Below are 26,062 nucleotides of genomic sequence, written 5' to 3'. Positions count from 1 at the left end.
TCTTAATTGGAGCAAAGGGTGGATGGATGCCAGGTAGCTGGGGCTGATGGGAAACCAGGGGTGTGGCAAAACATGACAAAAATGGCCACAGCAGAGCTACAAAGTTGTGGAAATCCAAACATAACAAAATACATGTGGATTATTTGGACTTGGGTTTATTTCTCGTACGATACAAATAAGACTACAGTTAAATCGCAGACGGTAACATGCTGAACTTAAAGCTAACACGCCAAGATGTTTGATGGCTTTAAACCAGGTGAGCATTCTGAACTACCGTGTTTCACTTAACGCTACTTCAAGCTAGTATGCTCACACTTAGCTTTTTCTGTCTTTAATTGTCAAGAACCAGATAAACAAACGAAACACAAACTAATACTGTACATCTCTTACACATGTCCATTTCAACATGCCTGAAAAGTCCAACTTTTAACTACTTAACGCTAAAAAGTCTAAACTAAAGCTAACATGCTAATGTGTCCAATTTACAGCTAACATGTTGAACTGAATGCGGACATATTAACTTGTTTAACTTAAAGCTAGCAAGATAACACATTTAACATAAAGCTAACCCACTAATATGTATCAACTAGTACGTTCCCATTTAAATGTGACTAAATGTCCACAAGATAACAACGCAAAAACATCACAATCGCAATTTGGTTTCTTCAACCTCCAAATTCCGACAACTAATAATTGAGAACTCAAACGTGAGGGGGAATAATACAAAATTTAAAAAATTAATCCTTCAGCAAGAATCCTCCCTATCCCCACCGCCCAAAAAATGGCGGGATGTTGAAGTCACACTTGACAGCTGGTCACAAGATGAATGACAAAGAAAGTAGAAAGCAGCACAACATGCAAAGACGCTTCAAGTCAGGGAACCAGTAGGCTGTCTGCACGCCAGTGTTGTTTTCGTCAACGATGACGACGAGAAATTATTCTCTTAATGCCCTCCTTTTTTTTTCATGACGATAACGAAACAATGACAAGATAGGACGAAATTGTTAGCATGGGGTCTGTCGTAAGGCTTAAGTTATTTTGGTTGCGCTAACGTCATGGCTAAAGTCAATTCATTAGCTTTGTTGTGTGCATCATCAAATACTGTCGACTGTTGTCACGACGACCCGGCGTGAGGTGCAGACAACCTGCAGGCAGCGTTCATGCAGTTAAAAAGAGAAGAAAAGAAAGAGTCCAGCTAGGCTTTAGCCTTAGCGTTAGCCGACTCACTGCCTGCAGCGGAGGAGGAAGAAGCGGCGGGGGCGGTGGCCCCCCCGGCCGAGTTGCCGAGAGAGGAGGAGGCGCTAAGGCCTAAGTGAGTGGGACTAGAGAGCGTTTTGGCGCCGGCGGCGTCATTGTGCTGGCTGACCACCGAGGGCTGCCGGCGCAGGGCACCGGGCACAGCCGCCTGGCCCGTCTGGAAGGTGTACACCACGTCCATCTGAAGGAAGCCAAGGAGGGAGGACGCAAAGGAGGGACGGTTACTGGAGGGACAAGGTTAGACAAAGCTGGAAGAAGAAAGTTAGACAGCACACACACACACACACACACAGGTCAGAGAGAAAAGGCCTTAAGGGTGACGTTAGGCGATTACAGTACTTGATTTGCTGGACCACAAGCAAAAAGCCTCCATCTTGTTAACAAGAAGACATTTTATTTCAAGGCTATAGCATCTTTTCTCATTACTGGACAGGCGCTTTTGAAAATTCAGCCTCTAAAGCCAGTTTGACTGAGCGACATGAAACAAAATAGATACTCCGATTTTGAGTAGACCCCGCCAAAACGTTTCAAGAATGCCAGCTAAAAAAGAAGTCAGTCAAAAGTCCGGCAGTGAAAGTCGGTTTGACTGAGCAACCTGACATGTCTATCATGAATACAGCGACACAACGTCTCAAGAAGCCCTGCTGCCTTCCTTTCGGTCTTTCACGCCGACCCATTGAACAATCTATTTGATGCACATGGAAAAAAAAAAAAGTCATCACGCGGATGCCATTGTCAACCGTACCTAATCTTGTGGCCACATGCAAACTCTGGAGTGGCGACGAGGACGATGATGGTGACGACGGTCAGAGAATTAAGGTCATGACAGAGTTGGAGAAAGAAGCACAATGGGAGAAGAAAAGTGTGGCATTCATTTAGCGAAGACAAAGCCGGGAGGAGGAGGTGTGATGAAGCCGAAGGAAGACACGGAAGAGCGAACAAAGAGGCCGGCCGGCACTCGGGGACGAGAAGAAGGCGCCAACGAGTGAGCGATAAGCTTCGGTCTGCGATATGAAGCTTGTTAGAAATTATACCTCACGCTGTTGCCAGGATTAAGAGGAGGAGGACGGGAAGAGGAGCGTGGAGAGATAAGACGCTAATTAGCCGGCAGACTTTTTGTCGCCTCCTTTGCATTCAGTTTGCCCAGAAGGAGGAGTCACATTTTAACACTCCACCAGGGCTTGGGACGGCAACATTTCATTTGAAAGAGTTAGTGCAGGGGTCCCCAAACTTTTTCCTGTGAGGGCCACATAACTTTTCCCTTCTCAGTTTGTAACATCAACGATCGTAGGGGAGCTTAAAAAAAATTATTGTTTCCCAGAAAGCCACACATAACCAAATAACCCTTTCCAGGTTCTTGACAGAAAAAAAAGTCAGGAAACAAATAATTACACTATTAATGAAATAAATAATAACTAAATAACCCTATTAGCACGTCGGCTTCACAGTGCAGAGGTACCGGGTTTGATTCCAGCTCCGGCCTCCCTGTGTGGAGTTTGCATGTTCTCCCCGGGCCTGCGTGGGTTTTCTCCGGGTGCTCCGGTTTCCTCCCACATTCCAAAAATATGCATGGCAGGCTGATTGGACGCTCTAAATTGTCCCTAGGTGTGAGTGTGAGTGCGAATGGTTGTTCGTTTCTGTGTGCCCTGCGATTGGCTGGCAACCGATTCAGGGTGTCCCCCGCCTACTGCCCGAAGACAGCTGGGATAGGCTCCAGCACCCCCCGCGACCCTAGTGAGGATCAAGCGGCTCGGAAGATGAATGAATGAATAAATAACCCTATCTGAGTTCTTCACAGAAAAAAACAGGAAATAAATAAAAACTAAACAACTCCCTCTCTTTATAGCCCCTTGAAATCCACAAAAAAAAAAAAGAGTTCTGCCATCTACGAGAACGCCACCTATCTTGTCTTGTTTATGTCTGCTACCGTCTTGTTCACGTGTTCTACTAAAACACTGAAACATTCTATATGGTGTGGAAATAACTTTGTGACCTTGATTTCAACCCTATTTGCGTCATGGGTCATTTTGCCCCGTAGACCACCTTTGTACTTTTTTTTTTGTACAGCTTCCATGGAAATGTGAATAAAAACAACATTTCAATTTTTCTGCAGTTGGGGACAATCTAAGAAAAGTCATAAAATTTCATTATTATTATCATTTAGGGTTTTTTTGGGCGTTTTTAACACAGTGGTGGGTCATTATGACCCAAGGACAACAGGAGGGTTAGAGGGCCGGGTCAAATGTGCCCACGGGCCGTATCCTGCCCGCGGGCCGCAGTTTGGGGACCCCTGGGTTAGTGTATTGTGTTGTGTTGCATTATTGTAAAAATCTCTTCCTTACTACTCATTACAATCTTTCGGCGTTGCTGTTGTTTTACTTTGATGTTTTTACTTTCTTTATGACGTTGCCCTTTAGTGTGATTGATTGCCTCTGTGAGCCCTGCGATTGGCTGGCAACCAGTTCAGGGTGTCCCCCACCTACTGCCCGAAGACGGCTGGAAAGAACTGCAGAACCTGCTAGCGTGTGCAGTTCGGGCGTTAGCGCCGAAGCTAATGAAGCCCATAGAGACTCAATGGGACTGCCCGTGGACACAACTTAACGCTCAGTGAGCGTTAATCAATCCTGTAGGAGCGCCCCCCCCCCCCACACACACACACACGCACTGACACACACAAACACCTCCCACGTTGCGTGGCGACTGGATGAAAATGTCCATGAAGCTTATTGGGCTTGAGTGTGGCAGCAGAGTGTGAAATTAAGAAAACATCTGTTTAACAGAAAACCACACACTGACTTTTCATTGACTTACAAACTTGACTATGTGGATAAATTGCACACTTTCCAAGTACTACCCCATTGAGCAGGGCCTTCCTCGATTCACAGGAAGTATTCCGCGTGTATTTTATGGACTCCGAATTTTGGAACCATTCGGACGAAGGGAAAACTGGTTTATAAATAAAGCGGCGCGTCCCAATACTTTCATCCAACGTTGCTGCGGTCGTACCTGCGTCTGAATGCGGTTGAGGCCGCGGAACCAGAGGATCTGTCCCCGCCTGAGCTCCATCTCGGCGTGGTCGATTTCATCGGCGTCGGCCGCCATCTCCTCCTCGTGGATCTCCTCCTTTTTGGTGCCGTGCCCCGCCTCCTTCAGGAACTTCAGGCGGTGCGTGGGCACCGACGAGATCAGCTGCGGGACCGCAAAAGCACTCCCGTCACTTACTGGACCGGCCAGGCGCGAGCAAGTGACAAGTCTTAACTGTGAAGTTTCTTATGACCAAACAAAGCTCGAAAGCTAAACTGGCATTAGCATTTCTCAAATGAATCAAAACAAATCGCATTGAAATGAACTCCTTGACTGCTACTGACGGGTGTACTCGTCAAGAGCGTGTTGTGCATATATTGTGTTTTTAAAATGCGGTTTCGTTATTTTAAAAGTGTGTTTAAGAAGCTTAAAGGCGACCAAGTCAAGTCAAGAGTATTTCTCGAGTACTTTCAAACAGCCATCGCTGCATACAAAGTGCTGTACATGGAGCAATTTAACATACACAATAAACAGTAAGGGGCGGCCCGGTAGTCCAGTGGTTAGCACGTGGGCTTCACAGTGCAGAGGTACCGGGTTCGATTCCAGCTCCGGCCTCCCTGTGTGGAGTTTGCATGTTCTCCCCGGGCCTGCGTGGGTTTTCTCCGGGTGCTCCGGTTTCCTCCCACATTCCAAAAACATGCGTGGCAGGTTGATTGAACACTCTAAATTGTCCCTAGGTGTGAGTGTGATCGTGGATGGTTGTTCGTTTCTGTGTGCCCTGTGATTGGCTGGCAACCGATTCAGGGTGTCCCCCGCCTACTGCCCGGAGACAGCTGGGATAGGCTCCAGCACCCCCCCGCGACCCTAGTGAGGATCAAGCGGCTCGGAAGATGAATGAATGAATGAATGAATAAACAGTAAGACGAATTGGTAATAAAGGCGGTAGAAAGCACCAAGCAGTAAAATCAAGAACAAATCTAAGTCGTGCTGAGTCGAACGCCAAAGAATACAAGTGAGTAAAAACCACCCATAGGAGGTATTTCAATTTCTATATCACAGATTTTACTTATTACAAGGGGATGATAGAGGGGACTTTTACCACATGTGATTATTATTATAGATTTTTCATTCATTCATTCATTCATTCATTCATTCATTCATTCATTCATTCATTTTCCGTACCGCTTGATCCTCACGAGGGTCGCGGGGGCGCTGGAGCCTATCCCAGCTGTCTCCGGGCAGTAGGCGGGGGACACCCTGAATTGGTTGCCAGCCAATCACAGGGCACACAGAGACGAACAACCATTCGCACTCACACTCACACCTAGGGACAATTTAGAGTGTTCAATCAGCCTGCCACGCATGTTTTTGGAATGTGGGAGGAAACCGGAGCACCCGGAGAAAACCCACGCAGGCCCGGGGAGAACATGCAAACTCCACACAGGGAGTCCGGAGCTGGAATCGAACCCGGTACCTCAGCACTGTGAAGCCGACGTGCTAACCACTGGACTACCGGGCCGCCATTATAGATTTTTTTTGTGCTGTATTTATTTTTTGTTTGCATCGGGTTTCAACTTGCCTATGTGGTCTGATATGTGGGCTATATTGACTTGACGCCTTCCCACACTTTTTCAGTCAGCATCATTTGTCCTCCGCGTGAACCCAGCAGGCTGCTTGTGCGTCTTCTTGACGTCTATAATGGCGCGGCGCTGCCTTCCTATACCGGCTGCCATGTGCGCGCATATTCGCCGAGGGACGTGTACGCCGGGTTCATCTGCAGCATCCAGCCCCCCGAAGTCCCCCCCGGGCGTCGCTTTCATGTGCCGAGCTCATTACCATGGCGATGGCGGTGGTTGTGATGGCAACAGTTTGGTCGCCACCACCACAAAGTGTGTGTGTGTGTGTGTGTGGAGGTGGGTACGATGGTGGTGCGCTTACCTGCCCCCACAGTAGCTCGCCCACGCCGATGAAGACGCACCACAGCCATTGGTCGATGGTGAGCGCTGTGCATGAGAAGGGCTTCCCGCCAAACTGGACGATGATGATCTGAGCGGGACCACAAGGGGGCAGCAAGTCAAACCACAAACGAAATGAGCGCAAAGGGATGCACCCCCTCCCCTCCCCCACATAATATATACTGCATCTCTCTCTCTCTATTTGTTTGCGGCACAGTCAGTTTATGCGGAGTTCACCTGGAGGACGAAGGTTCCGAGAACGACACTGCAGAAGATGGGGTTGCGGTAGATGCCCTCAAAGACATTGCGCTCGCCGTGGATCTTGCGAGCGTTGATCTCATTGAAGAGCTGCATCATGACGAAGACGTTGAAGACGATGGTGTAGTGCTCGGACGGAGGAGAGTGCAGCGGAGCGTTGCGACCGCTGTCCATGTCGAACAGTTTCTCGCCTGGATGGGATACGTCATGACTCAATCTCTTTGTTGGAGGTTTAGTTTGACATTAAACTTCAACTAACGCTTGCAGTAAACAGCCCAAAAACCTTTTGGGGGGGAGAAATATTCCGATTGTCACCATCAGAAAGTTTTTGCTTGAAAGTCATAACAAAAAAATGTCAGCAGTATGCTAATGTTAGTAAAAAAAAAAAAAGGATTCATAAACACAAATGATTTTTTTTTTTCTCTTCGGCAAAACATTTGCATGAGACAGGCCTGGAAAAACAGCATCTCATTTGTCCCCCTGCCCCCGAACTGACCGGCGAAGAGCAGGGTGAAGATGATGACAAGTTGGTAGACGGCGTGCCCCAGGATGTTCTTCATCATGGTGCGCGAGATGAGCGGCTTGTCACGCCCGTAAGGCCTGCGCAGGAGCAGCGACTCGGTGGGCGGCTCGGTGGCCAAGGCCAACGACGCCAACGTGTCCATGATCAGGTTCACCCACAGCATCTGCACCGCCTTTAGCGGTGAGTCCTAGACAAAGCAACAACCAAAAAAAAAAAAAAAGTAAATTGCCAATCACACTTCAAGCCCCCTGTTCACACAGCCAATCAAAACCTGCTTTTCATTGATTTTTCCGTCAAAGTTACCACCATGAAATGGGGTATAAGGGGGACCCAGGAGAAAAAAAAACATTCATGCTGTCATTTGTTCATTTAACTGGTATAATGACAAACAATGACCTAATTGAATAGAATGCAAAGAAGCAAAACTTTTTTCATCCAATTTAATGGATTTTGTGCGGCTCCTTCTGGTCTACATGCCTTGGCCACAAGGGGGCAGTAGAATACAGAAAAACAGACGGCGACAGTCGCAACTTCAGAGACTATGAAGTGATGCTCGCATCATTTGCTCCGCCACTGGCGTTTTGCATCGTTTGGTCACATTAAAATAAACGGACTTGATTAAGACAACCTTAAGTGGTTGTTTTAAACACATAAATCGTAATTATCTTTGTCTTTTTATTTTTTTTTTTTTGCATGTGTCATAATGTGACTGTAATTGCTAAAAGTGAACTCCTGACACAATTAAGAAAAAAAAATACTTGAAAGACTCGACAGCTGGCAGGAGCGATAACTTGCAACTCTCAGCCTGCTGCAGCCGGCGTAACAAAGTAGGCTAAGATAATGCCTCAAACCATCGGCGTAATCCCAAAATGGAAGCTCAGCGCAGCGCAGCGCGGCGGGAACAACTCACACCAGACGACAATGCAAACGTTCAAAGAGGAAGCGGCTTCTCAAGTCTTTGGAGGAAATAAAAGCACGTAACGACAGTGACTTTTCTTCTACACTCACAGTTTTGGGTGCACTTTAATATTTTTTCAAAAACTAAATGAAGCCAAAACATTAAAAAAAAATTGTAGGTGTTGTAAAAATAATAAATGTGGAAAAAACAAATCAGTTAAATGTGTGCATTTGTTTTTGTGAGTTAAAATATATATTCTTGGATTTATTGCTGAGTCAATTGCATTGATACGGTGTGTGTTTACACACATTGCCCGTTTTCTATTTTTTTTTCCTGAGAATCCATTATTGGATTTGTAATTCCGAGACCCTGGAACAAATTGAACAGTTTTTCAAAGTATTTGTATTTTATAATGTGGTTTTATTTTATTAATGTGGTTGTATTTTAACTATTTTTCTGATTTTCGAAAATCAGTTTCTGAATACATTCAAATGCTGATACAAAAAAATCGATTTGTGGTAGTTATGAATTTAAAATCTTTTCTCAAATCCTTTTTTTTTCATGTGTGAATTTATTGGCATTTTATCCCCCAAAATGTGCATATATATATATATACATACAGGTATATATTTTTAATGAAATACCTGTACCGAGGCCAAATCTAAAATTTAACTTTAATGTAATTTTTGCTTGGTTCATTTTCTGAAATTGAACTGAAATACGGATTAAAAAAAAATAAATCTAAACTCATGCTAATAACGTAAACAATCTCAACTCAACTGTATTTCTCGAGCACTTTCAAACAGCCATCGCTGCACACAAAGTATTTTTGAACCTATACCCTGGCACAAGGACATTCCAGTCCCAATCAGCGTGTGCTGGTCTTACCTGTGTAATGCAGGCGCCGGTGAAGGCCACGATGACGGCGACCACGTTGACGGTGAGCTGGAACTGCAGAAACTTGGAAATGCTGTCGTAGACGTTCCTTCCCCACATGACCGCCTTCACGATGCTGGTGAAGTTGTCATCCGTCAAGATGATATCCGACGCCTCCTTGGCCACGTCCGTACCAGCGATGCCCTGGTGGCCAGCGGTGACAAGTTCAACCGGGCCACGGCAACAACAAAATGCTAGCCAGCGACACCATTTGCATCCTTGGACAATGTTTGGAAATGAGCTTTTCATCTGTACCATCCATGTTCGTCTATGATGTCACCAACGTTTCATAATTCTGGCATCCTATGGCTTTATCGATATCAATACATTTAAAACAAACGCTCATTTTATTGCATTTTGTGGAATGGTTAGACTGAACGGTTACCATGGCGAATCCGACATCTGCTTTCTTGAGCGCTGGCCCGTCGTTGGTTCCATCTCCCGTCACCGCCACCACCTGCCGGGTCTCGCCCACCGTGCTGTCAATGATACCTGAACAGCAAGCATGAGATCCTCAGCAACAACATGCTAATTAGCATCTATTAGCACGCTAATGCGACTCCCACCTTTGACCAGTGTGTGTTTGTCAGTTGGCGACGAACGGGCAAGAACTCGCAATTTGGGCCAAACTTTGTCCAAACGCTCTTGTTCGACCTATGAAAGCCAAAGAAAATGCTATCCATTTCCAGTTCTGGGGTGATTATCACACTATAGGGTCCATGTTGGGGCTCCGCCCACCTCGCCCTTGTCGTTCCGGATCTGCTGGTTGAACTCTTTGCCCTCCAGACACAGGAAGTCCTCGTTGGGCAGCAGGATTCCACACTTGGTGGCAATGGCCCGCGCCGTGTTGATGTTGTCGCCCGTCACCATGCGAACCGTGATACCCGCACGCTGGCACTTTGCGATGGCTTCGGGGACCTGATCACAAATGGATGATATTGGCAGAACAATCGTCGCTTATATGCCTCTCACGTCGCACATGTGCATCATAGTCAATGTCAAGCGTATTTACATCATATTTAGAGTACTCGTGGTATATGTACGATATTTAGGTCGTACCTAAAATTCGCTAGACCGCTAACGACTTAATGTACTTCAAATGTAGCATAAAGTACATTAAGTCTAATGTGTAAACTTCGCACCTCAGGCCTGACAGGGTCCTCGATGCCGACCACGGCGATGCAGGTGAGGTCGTTGACAATTTCGTTCTCGGCATCCCAGTTGGGCTCGCCGCCCTCGGCCGGGAAGTCGCGGAAGGCCAAGCAGATGGTGCGCAGGCCGTCGCAGGCCATCGGCTCGATCACCTTGCGCACCATCTCGTCGCGATCTTTGGGCTTGAACACGCGCAGGTGACCATCCGAGCCCAGGATACGTGAGCACCTGAAGGGAGACAAAGAGAGAGGCTCTCACGCCAACTACAAAAACACTCCGGCACTCACGACCGAAACGATCTCATACACCGATGAAACATTCACCCACCCAACTAAAACCCTCCAACACACGTGCGCACACACACACAGACACACTCACTTCCTGAGGATGATCTCGGACGCCCCTTTGCTGTACATGCGGAATCCTCCACTGGAGTTCCTGATTACGGTGCTCATGGATTTGCGTGAGGAGTTGAAGGTGTACACTTTGTACATCTTCTCCTCCGGGACTTCGTCTCTGATGGGCTGGTAGTCCCGCTTTAGATCCAGAACCAGACCCAGGAGAGCGCACTCAGTCTTGTTGCCCACATGGCGAGGGAGGCCGCCCTCCTTCTCTGGAGGCTGGAAGGAGAAGGACGAAATGAAGAATCGGTTTGAAGGAGCAGGAATAACAACGCCCCCCCCCCCCACCTCCCAAGTGTTTTAATCAAAAATGACCCACACCCTCAGCCTATGCTAAAACTTTAATTCCATTGCTACATTAGCTTAGCGTAGCTTTTGGTCCTCCTCACCAGGATCTTGGTCGTGTAGGCCGAGTTGATGGAGATGCTGTTGACCAGGACCTCCAAGGTGTCGGGCTTGATGGCAGTGGGTTCGGGAACCGTCTTGTAATGAGTGTCACCCACGTAGGCCTGCACCACCGTCATGCGGTTCATGGTCAGGGTGCCCGTTTTGTCTGAGCAGATGGCCGTGGCGTTGCCCATGGTCTCGCACGCGTCCAAGTGGCGCACCAGGTTGTTGTCCTTCATCATTTTCTACAAGATGGACGCCGGGGTTAGATGTAGCCGACGGTTACCACCGCTTTTTAAATGAAGCTAACGCACCAGATTCACACCACAAGCAGCAGTATTATTCATTAGCAGCGCATAAAGAACATATGCCTGTGACTACTGTATTGTTTTGTGTTTTTTTTGTTATTGTAAAGTGTCCTTGGGTGTCTTGAAAGGCGCTTAATAATAATAATAACAATACATTTTATTCATATTATTTTTATGTGCTCTGTTTGCATTTGCTCGTTGAAAGGTTTATAGTAACCTCGATGCTAGTTTCTTTCGTCTGTCTATGGTGTTTCCCATTATGTGTTAGCATCAACCTTTTGTCGGACATGCTGATGTGGTTTCGTGAAATACACAATGAAAATTCTCTTTGTTTTATATTCAATTATTGATGAACAACAGAGAATTAAGTACGTGTAATTCATTACTAAATGAGCTACAGAAGACGATCGTCGCGACTACGCAGGAGTAATATTAATTGTCTTGACATGGAACAACCGCAACATGAATGCTAATTCCATTAGCTTGTCTGTTGTGTTTCCTGGCGTGTATTAGCATTAAGCGAGCTTAAATATAAAACTGCCTAAAGACATGGAACTTCTGCAACATAAATGCTAATTCCATTAGCTTGTCTGTTGTGTTTCCTGGCATGTATTAGCATTAAGCGAGCTTAAATATAAAACTGCCTAAATACATGGAACTTCTGCAACATAAATGCTAATTCCATTAGCTAGTCTGTTGTGTTTCCCAGCGTGTGTTAGCATCAAGCTAACTTAAAGTTAACATGGTCGGGTTAAATATGCAACACGTAAATTCTCTTTATTTCCTGGTTATTATTAATCATAATTACGATGAATGTGTTAACCTTGACAGAGTAGGCCAGCGCAATGGTGACGGCCAGGGGCAGGCCCTCGGGGACGGCCACCACCAGGACGGTGACGCCGATGATAAAGAACTTGACAAAGTACTGGATGTAGATGGGCGTGCACTCGGACGTCCACGACCGGCCCTGGATGCCGAACGTGTCGATGACGAAGTACAAGATCAGGATGATTACCGTCACCGCCGACATGATCAGGCCTGTGCACAATGTCAACAATAAGTACAACAACAATAATAATAATAATGTCATAATTTGCATTGACTGACTGACAGGAAGTATTTGCCCTCCTCCAGAAAATGTCAAAATAAAAATAACATTGTGATCAGTTTTCATATTTTTCAAAATATTTTTTTAATCAGTTAAAAAAAAAATATGCAGAATGTACATTTTGCTTTTTTCTTTTTTGAAAAAAAATGTATTAAGAAAAATATCAATGAAATAAAATGTGATATATTTTAACATCGTAATAATAAAAACATTGGAAATGGAGGTGATTTCTTTTCTGATATATCCGGCTGGTAGAATAGTAAAAAATAGAGTACTATAATACATATAAAATATTGGACATTGAAAATGTAAGTATTGTTTATGGAGAAAAAAAAAATCATCTTAAAACTCCAAATTTGAAATGATTGCAAACATGCTGCTGTTTTGGTTCGCAAAAATGGATTGAAAACAGACAGCGTATGCACTTTTCAGCTTCATCGCTCCGCCCCAAATGTTTCCATCCTAATTTAAATAAGTTCCCGATGTGAAGGTGAATGAAAATTAAGGTCAATTTAAAAAGTGTGTCAATTCCGGGATGAATGGCGTCTGCCATCAAGGAAAAAAAAAAAAGGGAGATCCAATAAAAGTGAGTGCCTGGTGACCCAGCTTTCGCCGGAACGCTTTGTGAGCTTTTATAGCAACATGCACACATTTATTGGGAGTCATCCGCAATTAGGTTAGGCGGCTCAGCATGTTAGCTAACTAGCAGCTGCTTATAAAAAAACAAAAACACAAATAGAACAAAATCACTTTAAAAAAAAGTGGAAAGCAAAAAGAAAATTGGGACACTGCATGGTCAAAAATAATTGTCATTAAAAAATAGAATTACATTTATTATCATTATTTGTCTATTAGCGAAAGTGTTATTTTATAGGTAGAAATACTGTAAAATAGCCCCCCCCCCCCCCACCCCCCAAGTAGGTCATTTCTCATTTTTGTCATTTCTACATGGTATTTAAATAATTAAGCGGCACGGTACTCCAGTGGTTAGCACGTCGGCTTCACAGTGCAGAGGTACCGGGTTCGATTCCAGCTCCGGCCTCCCTGTGTGGAGTTTGCATGTTCTCCCCGGGCCGGCGTGGGTTTTCTCCGGGTGCTCCGGTTTCCTCCCACATTCCAAAAACATGCGTGGCAGGCTGATTGAACGCTCTAAATTGTCCCTAGGTGTGAGTGTGAGTGCGAATGGTTGTTCGTCTCTGTGTGCCCTGCGATTGGCTGGCAACCGATTCAGGGTGTCCCCCGCCTACTGCCCGGAGACAGCTGGGATAGGCTCCAGCACCCCCCGCGACCCTAGTGAGGATCAAGCGGCTTGGAAGATGAATGAATGAATGAATGAATTTAAATAATTAATTGGCGAAAAAGTGTTTTGCGTGCTTTTTTGCAAGTTCCTCACCGGCCTTCCCAATTTGCACAGCCAGTCTGGTCAGCTTCCCCTGCAGCACCGACTTCTCCTTCTTGGGCACGATTACCTTCTTGACCGGCTTGACCTCCTCCTTCTCCTCCGACTCGGCCGCCTCCTCGCTCTTAAGCGGCTGGATCTCCAACGCGATGCCATCCTGGGTTTTGGCTGAAAGGAGGGTTGGGGAGGGGGAAAAAATGGGGTGGGGGGGGGGGGGGAGAAGGAAAGAGGACATGGATGAACATGTGAAAGATGATGAGGAGGAGGGGTGTGAGGACGAAAGGTAGAGAAAAGGTTAGAGAGGTTAAAAACAGACGATAAATGTTTTTTTATGTTGGGGGGTTTTTTTGTTGTTTTTTTTGCAGGGAGGAAGAGAAGCAACAGCTTTTTGCAACGACGTGGTGGCCCCGCGTCCTTTTTCATCTTTCAGGGCGCAGAGGAGCTTACATCATGACAACAATCAACAGTTGCTTGTACAACTTGTATTACACACACACACACACACACACACACACACACACACACACACACACACACCAGATTGTGATGAAGCGCAACACACACACTACAGCGGCTTACAACACAGAGCATTCAACTTCACACACGACTCCATCGGTTCCCTGACCAATCTCAATTTACTGGTCGAAGCAAATCAATGCCGCCCCCAAATCACCACCGACGTTTATATGAAGCCTTTCGAATGAAGAAAAATGACAATGTCAATCAAGGTCGTCTTTATTGTCAAATGCGCTTTATGTAGAACATGTAAAGTGGGTTCATCACGTGGTAAGTATGCGATCGATTGCGTGCATGATTATATGAAGAACAAAGTGGCGTTCCGCGCAGTATACTGTACCACATGGGAAAGATACAATGTGATGTGAATAGTGCATCATTGATATTTGATAATATTTGAAGAGATGAGGTTGGAAACGACAAAATCCCTTCGGGACGTTTCATGACATTGACCTTATTAAAGCTAAAAATGGTTTGGGGGAGGGTGGGAGGTGGACACAAATGCTCAGGACAGAGGACTAAGGGTTAATTGGCGTGGGGATTATGGGAGGTCCGTGGGCCTGGAAGTGTTTTTGACCCCCGGCACGACATGACAGTACACAGAGAGTGTGTATTTGCCTCACGTGAGAGCTCAACTGGCAGCTCCGAAAGCTGACGAGGAGTCTTGGCCTCATTTGCATAAGCAAAACAGCCTATTTGCATCTGGCGGATGCGTTTCATTGAGCCGCTACCCAGCATGCACCGCTGCTCGCCGAAAAGTTAATCTGCCGCTGACTGGTTAAGGTTGAAAAGCTCATTCAGATGCTACGGCAGCTCATGGGAAATGATTGCCGACATTTAACGCGACTGATTTTGTACACATTTATGTGACAAAACAAACAGATGTTTGGGTTTTCTTTCGGTGTGGCATATTGATTTTAGGACGGTACAGTTTCTTTTTTTTTTAATTCAACCCCCGTAGCCTGTTTCACTTAGCAGAATGAAATTCCCTGGGCATGTTTATCATGAGTAGACCCACAAAAAAGTTAGACAATGTGCCGCTTTGGTTTGAAGTAGCCATTCATTTGGTCATTTGGTCCAAATCCCTCTTGCAATCACTTTTGTCTCTTCATTACTATTTTAACATTCCAGCCCCTGAAACAAGTTTCATGTATCAACATGAAATTTGGTAGACATGTTTAGCATGAGCAGCGGTGCAAAGAAGAAGAAAAAAAAACCCACAGGAAATGTAACATTTTGATTGTCAGGGACCTGTTTGCCATTTTCCAGGTATTGAAAGACACTGAGGAATTCATCGTAGATATTTCGTCAAATTGTTACCAAATTCCAAAATGTTAGACCAAATTGCAAAACGTTCATGTCACCGTGTGTGGGAGGAGCTTGTCCAAGTTTGATAACTCGCCATAAAACACAAAAATGTTTCAATTCAGCTCCCAAAGCTTGTTTGCGTGTTTTATTCAATATACAGTACTACCGTATTGTACTATATTGAATTTGCTTGAATTATGCTTTTATTTCTTTTATTCTTCCGCTGATGTGTGGCACTTTGTTTTGGTGGTGACAGTATTTCAAAATTCAAAGTGCTTTCATCCCTGAGAAGGGAATGGTTTTGATGTCAAAAAAAAAAAAAGGTTGATTTATGACCCCTAATAAAACAATCAAAGACAAAAGGATTAATAACCCCTCATAAAACAACTGCAACCTCTCAACAATAAAAGCATGTGGACCTTGATACCTTTGAGTTTTTGTTTTTGAATCCTCCTCATTGTTTTACCGTGGGGCATAAAGTTATCGGCGGCCATAAATCAATCCCGTTGGTTGACACGCATGATTGACAGATTGGTTTTCCGTTTGGCAAAATGTATAAAAGGCAAAACACAACACGTCCCCAAGATGATGACGCTGGAGAGGTTGACTTTCAAACCAGGAAGCGGTGGAACTTTCACCCAGCACACGACATGGAACTAACTGACACTGAGACCCACCGACCAATCACAGCACGATTACATCATGGGACATGTGTGTGTGTGTGTGGGTGTATTTGTGTGTGTGTGTGTATGTGCAGTGGTGGTGGTGTGGGGGTGGGGTGGGGGGGAGGGGCCGGACAATCAAAAAGAAAAAACGACAGCAAGTCCACAAACAGACGACAAACTGAAAAAGGACCACCCGAAAAACCACAGCGATGCAGAACCACAACAGCTGGGTGGGATGGGCGGATGGGTGGCAGGAGGAGGAGGAAGAAGAGAAGGAAGGGGAAAAGACGAAGGGGCAGCAGGACAGGAAAAAGAGGAGCAAGACCACCATGACGAGACAACATCAAAGTCCTGAGTAACAACCTGCAAAGAAGAACAAGAAGAAAAAGACGCATAGCCCACATCTTGCTGCCAGGGTGCAACTCCCATGGATTTTGCAGTAATTTTTATATGTATGTACACACATATAAAGAGAAAGAGAGAGAGAGAGAGAGAGAGAGAGAGAGAGAGAGAAAGAGAGAGAGAGAGAGAGAGAGAGAGAGTCCAGTTTTAAATACCTATTTAAAACTAATTGTACCTTTTATGAATCTTTATTTTCCACATAACTTTAAAAACAAAACTTTTAGCTTTAGCTACACATTATGATTCAACAAAATGCCTTGTACTTCATTTGAATACAGTTCTTTGACTATTTAATTGAAAAAAATGTTTAACAATCAAAACAAATGTAGTTTTCTTAAGAAGTACACTTTAAAATTAAATAGTGTGCAGTATTAGATTACCTGTGTTTTTTTTTTGGGGGGGGGGCGGATGACAAACCCTGCAGCATTACCTCTTTTGACCACCAGGGGGCATCGTAGTTTGACCGAGAGCGTCGTGTGCAAGCCACAACAGTGCTCAAAGCAACTAAGCTAACGCAAAGCTAACAAGGCTAACAGAAGCTAATGATGTGAAAACACAAATACAAAAAAGTGGATGCATGTCTACAAGTAGGCAAGCTTGATTTATGGATTTATGTTTTTCACCGAGCACCCAAGTGGCAGCAGATGCTCAAACCACAGGAGATTTGCGCGCGCCTGTGCCTGCGTGTGCGTGCGCGCTCGCGCCACCTTGCACGGGACCTGCACGATCACAAACAAGCCAGTGTGCTTTTTAGCTTGCAGCTATGACATCAGAAACAAACAGCACACAAGCAGCACATTATCACTCAGAGGTATGCGTCATTTTCACCCTAGACAGGATTACGCGGCTGCAGATAAAATCACGTTACGATGTTTTTTTCTTCTTTGCCTGATTCTGATTTCATCTCCATTTTATGCCCTTTTCATTTGTAGAAAGCGCAAATAATGATGACATGTTTCAAAACAAGTTTTGCTTTTTATGTTTCTCCGCGTGGGATTAGCTTGATTTCTCCTGATACCAAACAAGCTTTGGGTTCAAAAACAAAACAACAAAAACAAGAAAAAAAAAATCCCATAGCATCAACTTTGGACTTGTACTTTTATCGAAACATCTTGCTTTGCTTAATGCTGCATTCAATTTAATGCGCTGCTCCTTCTGATCTGCTTGTCTTGGCCACTCAAGGCAGCCGCAACGACTACTCATTCCGTTGCCGTCGAGGATACAGACCACATGCCTGTGCGAACGGTTATATTATCTGCCGTCATGTGTTTTTCGGCCATTTGTGTTCAAATAACTCTCCAAGTGTTGTAAAACCACAAACATCAATACTAATGTTAGCATGTCAATGGCATTTTTCATTCTTGTTAGCATTTAGCTTGCATGCCATTCTTGTAGGCTGGGTAGCATGTAGCAAAATTGTGTTTTTTTGTTTACTTCCACAATAAAGTGCTCGCATTTCAAATTTGTGCTCACAAGTCAAAGTCAAATGACTTCTCCTATCACGAAAAATTCAAGTGTCACTCATTTGTCTCTAAAGGCAAGGCTGTACCTCAAACAGAATCCAAAACATGTTGGGGAAAAAATGCTAGTTTTTATCCCAAAACCAAATGTTTGCAAATGTCTTATTTTGAAGAAAACCTGTCTGCTTTCAGGGAATTGGAGAATATTTACCGTTGCGAGGCTGAAAGTTGGAGAGCTTTAAATTTCAACAAGGTTTCACACAACAATTAAGTGTATGTTGTTGCGTAATCTGACCACAGATTAGATGTCGATTAATCGAATAATTCCTGCAACTCTATTAAGTAGGCAACACGGACTGTGGTTTTAGCGAGCGAGCTCCTCTCCGTTAGGAGCCATGTTGTTGCAGGGCGCGTCAGCAAACGAGCGAAGCCGCAAGAAATAAATGAATCATCACCAAGACAATAGCAAATGCAGAAAAGATTGAGAGTTGCACCCGGGTAGAGCGAGCCAACAGCCCCGTTTGTAATCAGAGAGAGAGAGAGAAAGAGCAAGAGCGAGACAGAAAGAAGGAGCACCCCCGCCTGCCTCTGGATGGAGATGACAGAGAGGGAGGGGGGGGGGACGAGGTAGAGGGAGGATGGTGGGACAGAGCGACAGGTGGATGAATGGAGGGGGTTACCTTTGTTGCGATTTTCGGGGGGTCCTTGTTTTTTACCTGTTCGGACAGAGAGAGAGGGCGGAATGCTGAGAAGATGGATCAAAAGAATCAAACTGAAGGAGAACTTCAAACACTGCCTGCCGTGTGTGTTGTGTGTGTGTGTGTCTTGTTGGCAGGAATGGACCAATCAGAGGAGAGGGAACACTGCGGGCTGCTGCGTTTTACTGAAGCTAGCCAGTCGCAAATGATAACGTCATCAAGAGTTAATTTTGATTGCCAATAAAGTTTTAAAAATATATTTACAGTGCTGTGAAATCGGATTTCCGTGTTCTTTGCATATGTATCATATGGAAAGTTTTCGGTTCATCAAACCAATTTTAATATCACACAGAGACTACACAAGAAAATACCAAATTCAGTTTCTAAATGCACAAAAAAAATGTGTGTGTTCCAAAATTGTTTAAAAATTTGTGGGTCGGGGGGTGTAATTATGGCGCTAAATTTTGTTAATTTATATGGATTTTTTTTATTGATGAATAAATGAATGACAAACACATGAAGATGTTTCCTTTAAAATAAAAATAATAGCAATTTATGAATACACCTGGGAAATATCATACTGCTGTTAAATTGGGCCCTTTTTTGTGTGTTAAATGCATTTAAAAAAAAAAAAAAAAACTTGAGGCAGACCGTGTCCGTCTTTGTACTGACTTGGTCCATTCATCCCCTTCCTAAATGAATGCCCGACAAACTCAAACGTTGGCCAAGGAAACAAATGAGCAGACAGAAAATCCAAAACAACCAGCGAGCATGATCACAAACACTAAAAAAAAAGAGCGGTCGCCAGCTCCCCCGGACTGTAGCCGAGCATCACACCGCTCGCTTTGTGTACACGCCGAGATCCTTTTCAAAACATTTTTTTTCTTTCCTTTACATTTTTTTTTTCGTGGCGTGTGTTTTAACAAAGGGGGCCGTGGATTATTTCATTCATTCATTCAACAGCAATGGCACAGCAATGACTGATGATTGGTCAACCTGACAAAAGACAAAGTCGCGTGTAAGGTGAATTACATGGTAGCTCATTCCGAATACACATTCTTGACTTCCCCTTACTGGATTTACACTACAGCTGGCGCTGTAGAGTACATTACATCTCGTGTAAATCTATATTATATCGAACAGTAAATGTATATTCTGTCACAGAGGTACATACTGTACATCAACTGCAATATAAACTGATATGCCCGTTTGTACACAAATACGAGGTAAATATTACATTAGAGGTGTATAGAATAACATATTTTTTAACAATTAAAAAAAAACATGACATAAGTATGCTACTTTAGTAGTGTGCGCACATTAAATATGATGTAAATAAGCTACGTTGGAGACATGACTACTAAGGGTTGAATGTAAAGCCAGCTGGAAAAGTCATATCAGGTCATTTGTGTCAAGTTGTGTCGCTTGCAAATGAGCACAAGAAACATTCTTGATGTTCTGGTGGTGTTTTTAGTTGTTGTTTTTCATGTGTGTGTGTGTGTGTCTCATTCATACTTTTCTTGGCCTTCTTCTCCTCGTCGTTCTCGCCGGCACCGAGCAGCGTGAAGATGATTCCCGTCTGTGAGTTCAGGCCCACGGCCGACACCACCATCCGGCCCGAGCCCTCCATCACGTGTGTCCCTGCCCAGCAAGAAGACACCCTTTAGTATCGCCATGCTAACAAGTAGCAAGATAGCTAGCTACTGGACCACAATAATGTTAACAATTAGCAGGCTAATATATAACGAGGGCGGCCCGGTAGCCCAGTGGTTAGCACGTCGGCTTCACAGTGCAGAGGTAATGGGTTCGATTCCACCTCCGGCCTCCCTGTGTGGAGTTTGCATGTTCTCCCCGGGCCTGCGTGGGTTTTCTCCGGGTGCTCCGGTTTCCTCCCACATTCCAAAAATATGCATGGCAGGCTGATTGAACACTCTAAATTGTCCCTAGGTGTGAGTGTGAGTGCGAATGGTTGTTCGTCTCTGTGTGCCCTGCGATTGGCTGGCAACCGATTCAGGGTGTCCCCTGCCTACTGCCCGGAGACAGCTGGGATAGGCTCCAGCAACCCCCGCAACCCTAGTGAGGATCAAGCGGCTCGGAAGATGAATGAATGAATATATAACGAGAGAGAACAACTTTGGCACTAATAGCAACCTAAAAAAAAAAACACAAAGGCTTTTATATACCGGGACTGTCCTGTAGTCTGGTATTATTTCTGATTTGAATTTGGGCGTGTCCGGAAATATGCTCGGAGCGCGCACTGAAAGATTTATCCAATGCCAGATAGCTTGAAATAAGGCAACCATTGGCCTGATATCAGTGCTCGCCCATCACAATTCCCAATAAACTTTCATTTCCTGTTTGATGGTTAGCATCGCTCTGCATTACTAGTAGGCCCTGAGTTTTTTTTTTAATGTTTGTTTGTTTCTGGGATCACACTCAGAATTGATTGCGTTTTTTTGCGGCATTGCGCCTTCAAACTCACCCGACAGCAGCATCGGATCTTTCTCCAGAGACTTGCGAACGTGATCAGACTCTCCGGTGAGGGAGCTCTCGTCAATCTTCAGATCGTTGCCTTGGATTAAAATGCCGTCAGCTGGCAGGAGATCACCTGTGGGTGTTCAAGACAAGAACATCAGATGCCGTTTCAAAAGAGGCTCGCTCCAATACTGACACGGGTTTTGCGTACCGTATTTGATCTGAGCGATGTCCCCCACCACCATCTCGGACACGGAGATCTGTATGACTTGTCCCTTGCGGATGACGGTGAACTTCTGCTCCTGCTCAATGCGACTCTGGAGGCCTCGGAATTGCTTCTCTTTGGACCAATCGTTGAAGGCCGTCACCAGCACCACGATGATGACCGAGAACAAGATGGCCGCGCCCTCGATCCAGCCCGCCTGCGCCTCACCCTCGTCGTCCACGCCGCCCGATGCCTGGCCACAAGCTAGGAGAAATTTTTTTTTTTTAAATTCAATTCAGCTGTGTGGAGCACTCGGACGCGAGTTACCAAGGGAAATGCCATTTTGATAAAACAATAATAATAAATAAATACGCTAACAGCATTATTCTCATTTTTTACATTATAGCGTATAGCGAATTACCATTTTGGTAGTTTAATTGCCAGTTGAATGTATGCCACGATCTGATCTTCTCGTCCGTTCTCGACTGCGTGGGGCAGTATGCGCCACTGCCCCAAGTTAACATAAAATATCATTATCAAAAATTGCTAACATGACAGTAAAATGCTAAATTTGAAATATAATCCTGCAGAATATATATAATGAAAGGTGTTCTGCCCACAGTAAAAGTTTTGGGTCATTTCATTAATAGTAATTCCGTTTAGAATATTCGTTTAGTTATCGCGGTGCATTGTGGGTAGCAGACGTCATGTTTCAACAGACAACTCATTACAGAAAGCGTGACCGTGATCGTTGCAACTGGTCCTCCTGAGTTATATTCCTTTCGTTTCACCTTCGAAAGCAATGGCTGTAAGCCTGCTCGTGTTTATCATTATTTAGAAATGTGTTTCAGAGATTGTTATTGGAAATTCGCTAGTTTAGAGTGTTGCTAACGACGTAGCGACAATGCTAAATCGGTGCTAACAAGCTAATTAGCATGCGAAGGTGCTGCGAAAATGCATTGTTTATCGTTGTTTGTCACATTTGAGCTGTATTTATGTCCTTGTTAAACACCTGACGATTTGTGTACGCAATATTAATGCATGTTTTAAATCTGTTCATTTCAGTTTCACTCTGCAATTCATTGAGTCGATGTCACAGTTGTTCACTGTACGCCGTCAAGAAGACCGTAATAAAGGAGCAAGACGCTCAGTTTCCTGGCTCATGAATAAATGAGTTTGGCTTGCTGTTGACCTGCGTTAACATACCTATAGTATCTAACACGTAGCGATAACAGTACAAAAGGTATAGATTAAATTAGGTGTGATGCTAAAATAGCTATGTTTTTTTTTAACATGGATTAAAAAAAATAGACATAAGAGTAAAATGATAACTTGTCCGGGAGCCAACATGTTCAAAATGTCAGGTTCCAGTCAAAGTTTTGCAGTAGGCCTCGAGCAGAGCTCTCGAAGCGGCAAACGGACCTTCACTGTCTCCGCCTTCCAGGTGGTAGAAGGACAAGCCCAGCGAGATGATGGCGGCAATCTCCAGGATGATGAGCGTGACGTCTTGCAGGGCTTCCCACACCAGCTGCAGGAAGGTTTTGGCCTTCTTGGGAGGGATGAAGTTCTTCCCGAATGCCGCGTGTCGCTTCTCCAGGTCAACGGGGTTCCCGGAGAGACCTGCGGTTGGATGGAACAAGTTTTAGTAACTCGACTTGAAATGAAGATTTGCAACCGGCTGCTCGAGTTCATGTCACAATCCGACACCACGCGCAGTCCAGAGTCCAAAATGAGGGTCTTGAGTCTGACTCGAGCCTTCCCTGTGGGACACCGCCCACAGATATGCAATCCGGTGCTGGGCAACACCTCGGCTCTAAGCAGGCCGCTCGTTCTCTGGATGACACTCGAAACACTCGTCAGACCATCGCTCAACTCAATCAAGGGGGACACGAGAGCCCTCGGGGCCAGATGAGCTAACGTGTCAGAACGAGAGAACGTGCCGCGAGGAGTCACGTGACCGCGCGCGGAAGCCCGAAGGCATGAATGGAGTTTGTGCGCCGTTGCTTCAAGAGCGGGCCTCCATCATTCAAATGGAGCTTGGCAGTCACATGACCACGGTCAGAACCCTTGGATTGAAACTCTAATTTGAAGCCCCATCCTTAGTTCGGAAATGCTAACCCAGATTTGAAATCCGAACCTTGACTTGAAACTCAACTTTGAACATCTGAACTCTTTCCCGATCAAATGATTTGGCCCTGAATCACGTCTGAATTGGCTGGAAACGCGTTTGTTTTGCTTTGAGTGAATTTCCTCTTGGCTAAACGCTCGTTTCTTTTGCCGGCGACGTCAAAACGGCCACATGCGGCGACGCGCGACATAAACGTGTGCACGCGCTGTGGAGGTTGTCGCCATGAACACCAAAACGCGGCGGAGCCAAATTGGAGTGTGACTTTTTGGAGTGGGCGTTTGTAATTTGTCGGTGAAAAGAAAGCAGATGTGATAGATGTCCACATGGCCGCAGTTGCCATGGTAACCTGTACAGAAGACACCCGCCGTCTTCGTCGTCTTCCTCCGGGAAGGAAGGAAGGAAAGAAAGAAAGCTTCCGTTAAAAAAAAAAAGAAAAAAAAAAGATCTGGCCTTTCAGCACGGCGAGGACAAATGAGAGCCGACCTCCGCCAAGGCTCCGAGCGATACGAGAAAACGTTGCACGGCTCGATGCTTTTATGCTTTGGAGACCAGCTCGGGCTGTGCGGTCAGTGTGTGTGTGTGTGTGTGTGTGAAAGAGAGAGAGAAAGACACTTATTGGGACCAACATCACACATCTCATATCAGTAACCAACTTCTCTCACCAGAAAACATCTAAACATCACATGCCACACGAAACGCCGAGCTTGTATGTTTCTGAAGTGTGTGTGTGTGTGTGTGTGTGTGTGTGTTTCTGTAGTACATAGGAGAGCTTTTCAGGTGTATTTCAGAAAGTGGTTTCATTCATTGTTTTATTCATTTTTCTTCTTCTTTGTGCAACAAAGTAAAAGCAGATGTTCGCAAAAGTCTTATTTTGAAAATAAAAAGCTATATATATATTGCGCGTCGTCCCGCACGCGGTCTGTCCTTCCGTCTGTCCCTTTTCAAAACGTACCTACTTCACCGCGCCGCTGCGCGCCGCCACTGCGCCGCTCAGGCAGTGGCTCACTACGATGGCGCGGGCATCTTTGCGAAAAAATGTTGTCTACCCACAAGCATTGCAATGAAATTGTTAGTTATTTAGTAGAGCTAAACATCTCTTTATTTTGGCGAGAAGCAATGAAGATGAACAAAAAGTTGAACCAAGCAACAACACTTTTGTGGGCCGAAAGCCCACCTTACCAGCCTTCCGCAGGAACTAGCTGATGAGCCGCTAGTAAAATATTCATTCATTCATTCATTCATCTTCCGAGCCGCTTGATCCTCACTAGGGTCGCGGGGGGTGCTGGAGCCTATCCCAGCCGTCTTCGGGCAGTAGGCGGGGGACACCCTGAATCGGTTGCCAGCCAATCGCAGGGCACACAGAGACGAACAACCATTCGCACTCACACTCACACAGAGGGACAATTTAGAGCGTCCAATCAGCCTGCCACGCATGTTTTTGGAATGTGGGAGGAAACCGGAGCACCCGGAGAAAACCCACGCAAGCCCGGGGAGAACATGCAAACTCCACACAGGGAGGCCGGAGCTGGAATCGAACCCGGTACCTCTGCACTGTGAAGCCGACGTGCTAACCACTGGACTACCGGGCCGCCGCTAGTAAAATAATAATAATCAAAACCTTTTTCACATGCCGTTGTCATTTTGTTGACAGGATAACTCTTAAAATAGCCATTTTATTTTTAGCTGACAAGCCACGTCTCGCATCAGATTGTGACAAAAGCTGCAAGGATTAAAAAAAAAAAAAAACTTCACACGTTTTGGATTTTTCTTTTTTTTTTTAGGCCATGATGAAAAGAACATCAGCGACCACCAGGGAGGCTTCAGACGGACGCTTCACAAGACATCAAAAATGTAATGGTGGATTAAAAAAAAAAAAAAAAAAAGATGAAACGTGCACGCTGACACTTCACGTGCGTTGTTCAATTTAAGCGTGCGAAGCGCTGTCGCTTCGGAGCGGGCTGTCGCACTGTAACACGCCACCAAATTTTATTTTAACCACATTTCGACAAATGCATGCATGCATGCTTTCATTCAGCCTCATTTTTGCAATCAGGCCTGTAGAAATACACAATTTCTCAATTCAATTTGTCCATAACATGACCGATCTGCACATGCATAAGAAAGTCAACCGCTTTACGTTTTTAAAAATTCAAGAAATAAAATGACTTTTTTTTTGGGAGGGGTGGAAAATAAGTATAAATCATGTTTATGGTGACTAGGGTCAATCACATGTATTAATCAGTATTAGCATTGTATTAACGCAAAAATATTTTTTTTTAAATGTATCAGGTAAACATAAAAATGATTAAAAAACAAAAATAAATACCTATATCCTCTAATGTGGAAAATATATTTCTGAAATTTTTGGGGGGTAAATGTAGCTTCATTACAAACATTTTTTATAAGCTAGGATGATTAACAAATAAGATAAAATCCTTTAAATTCAAAATATCCACGTTAAAAACACAAAATAAAGTCAATTTTGGAAAAACGGAATGACATTGAAACATGTTCATTCTGAAAAAAAAACAAATGACATATCTTTATTTGTAATTTAAAATATTAAAATGGATTTTTAAAACGTTTCAATTAGGAAAAA

The 26,062-nt window shown here is 44.7% G+C and overlaps 1 protein-coding gene and 1 long non-coding RNA gene across 6 annotated transcripts in view; one reads left to right on the top strand and one right to left on the bottom strand.

Moving 5' to 3' along the window:
* LOC127607702 (plasma membrane calcium-transporting ATPase 1-like) overlaps positions 1 to 26,062 on the bottom strand; it is a 57,960-nt gene that overhangs the window by 5,469 nt on the left and 26,429 nt on the right. Inside the window, exons 3-21 of one of the 5 annotated variants that reach the window (XM_052076281.1) lie at positions 22,758 to 22,955; positions 21,342 to 21,599; positions 21,138 to 21,263; positions 20,171 to 20,296; positions 18,638 to 18,673; positions 13,601 to 13,774; positions 11,923 to 12,137; positions 10,794 to 11,036; positions 10,382 to 10,623; positions 9,994 to 10,231; positions 9,590 to 9,769; positions 9,418 to 9,505; positions 9,237 to 9,343; positions 8,804 to 8,995; positions 6,991 to 7,204; positions 6,474 to 6,685; positions 6,220 to 6,327; positions 4,264 to 4,446; positions 1,346 to 1,438 (exon numbers count right to left, since the gene is read on the bottom strand). In XM_052076281.1, the coding sequence (XP_051932241.1) occupies positions 1,346 to 1,438; positions 4,264 to 4,446; positions 6,220 to 6,327; positions 6,474 to 6,685; positions 6,991 to 7,204; positions 8,804 to 8,995; positions 9,237 to 9,343; positions 9,418 to 9,505; positions 9,590 to 9,769; positions 9,994 to 10,231; positions 10,382 to 10,623; positions 10,794 to 11,036; positions 11,923 to 12,137; positions 13,601 to 13,774; positions 18,638 to 18,673; positions 20,171 to 20,296; positions 21,138 to 21,263; positions 21,342 to 21,599; positions 22,758 to 22,955 (3,233 nt within the window). Of the gene's footprint in view, positions 1 to 1,227; positions 1,439 to 4,263; positions 4,447 to 6,219; positions 6,328 to 6,473; positions 6,686 to 6,990; positions 7,205 to 8,803; positions 8,996 to 9,236; positions 9,344 to 9,417; positions 9,506 to 9,589; positions 9,770 to 9,993; positions 10,232 to 10,381; positions 10,624 to 10,793; positions 11,037 to 11,922; positions 12,138 to 13,600; positions 13,775 to 18,637; positions 18,674 to 20,170; positions 20,297 to 21,137; positions 21,264 to 21,341; positions 21,600 to 22,757; positions 22,956 to 26,062 lie in introns of all 5 variants that reach the window. The other 4 variants (XM_052076278.1, XM_052076280.1, XM_052076276.1 and 1 more) reach the window with 4 other exon arrangements.
* On the top strand, positions 22,058 to 22,506 carry LOC127607758 (uncharacterized). Its single transcript, XR_007964135.1, has 2 exons — positions 22,058 to 22,143; positions 22,401 to 22,506. It is a non-coding gene; the product is annotated as an uncharacterized LOC127607758 (long non-coding RNA).

The sequence above is a fragment of the Hippocampus zosterae genome, chromosome 9, assembly GCF_025434085.1.
Source record: "Hippocampus zosterae strain Florida chromosome 9, ASM2543408v3, whole genome shotgun sequence".
Taxonomy (NCBI): Eukaryota; Metazoa; Chordata; class Actinopteri; order Syngnathiformes; family Syngnathidae; genus Hippocampus; species Hippocampus zosterae.
Note: the sequence above shows the minus strand (reverse complement) of the source record. Positions and strands in the feature narration are given on the sequence as shown.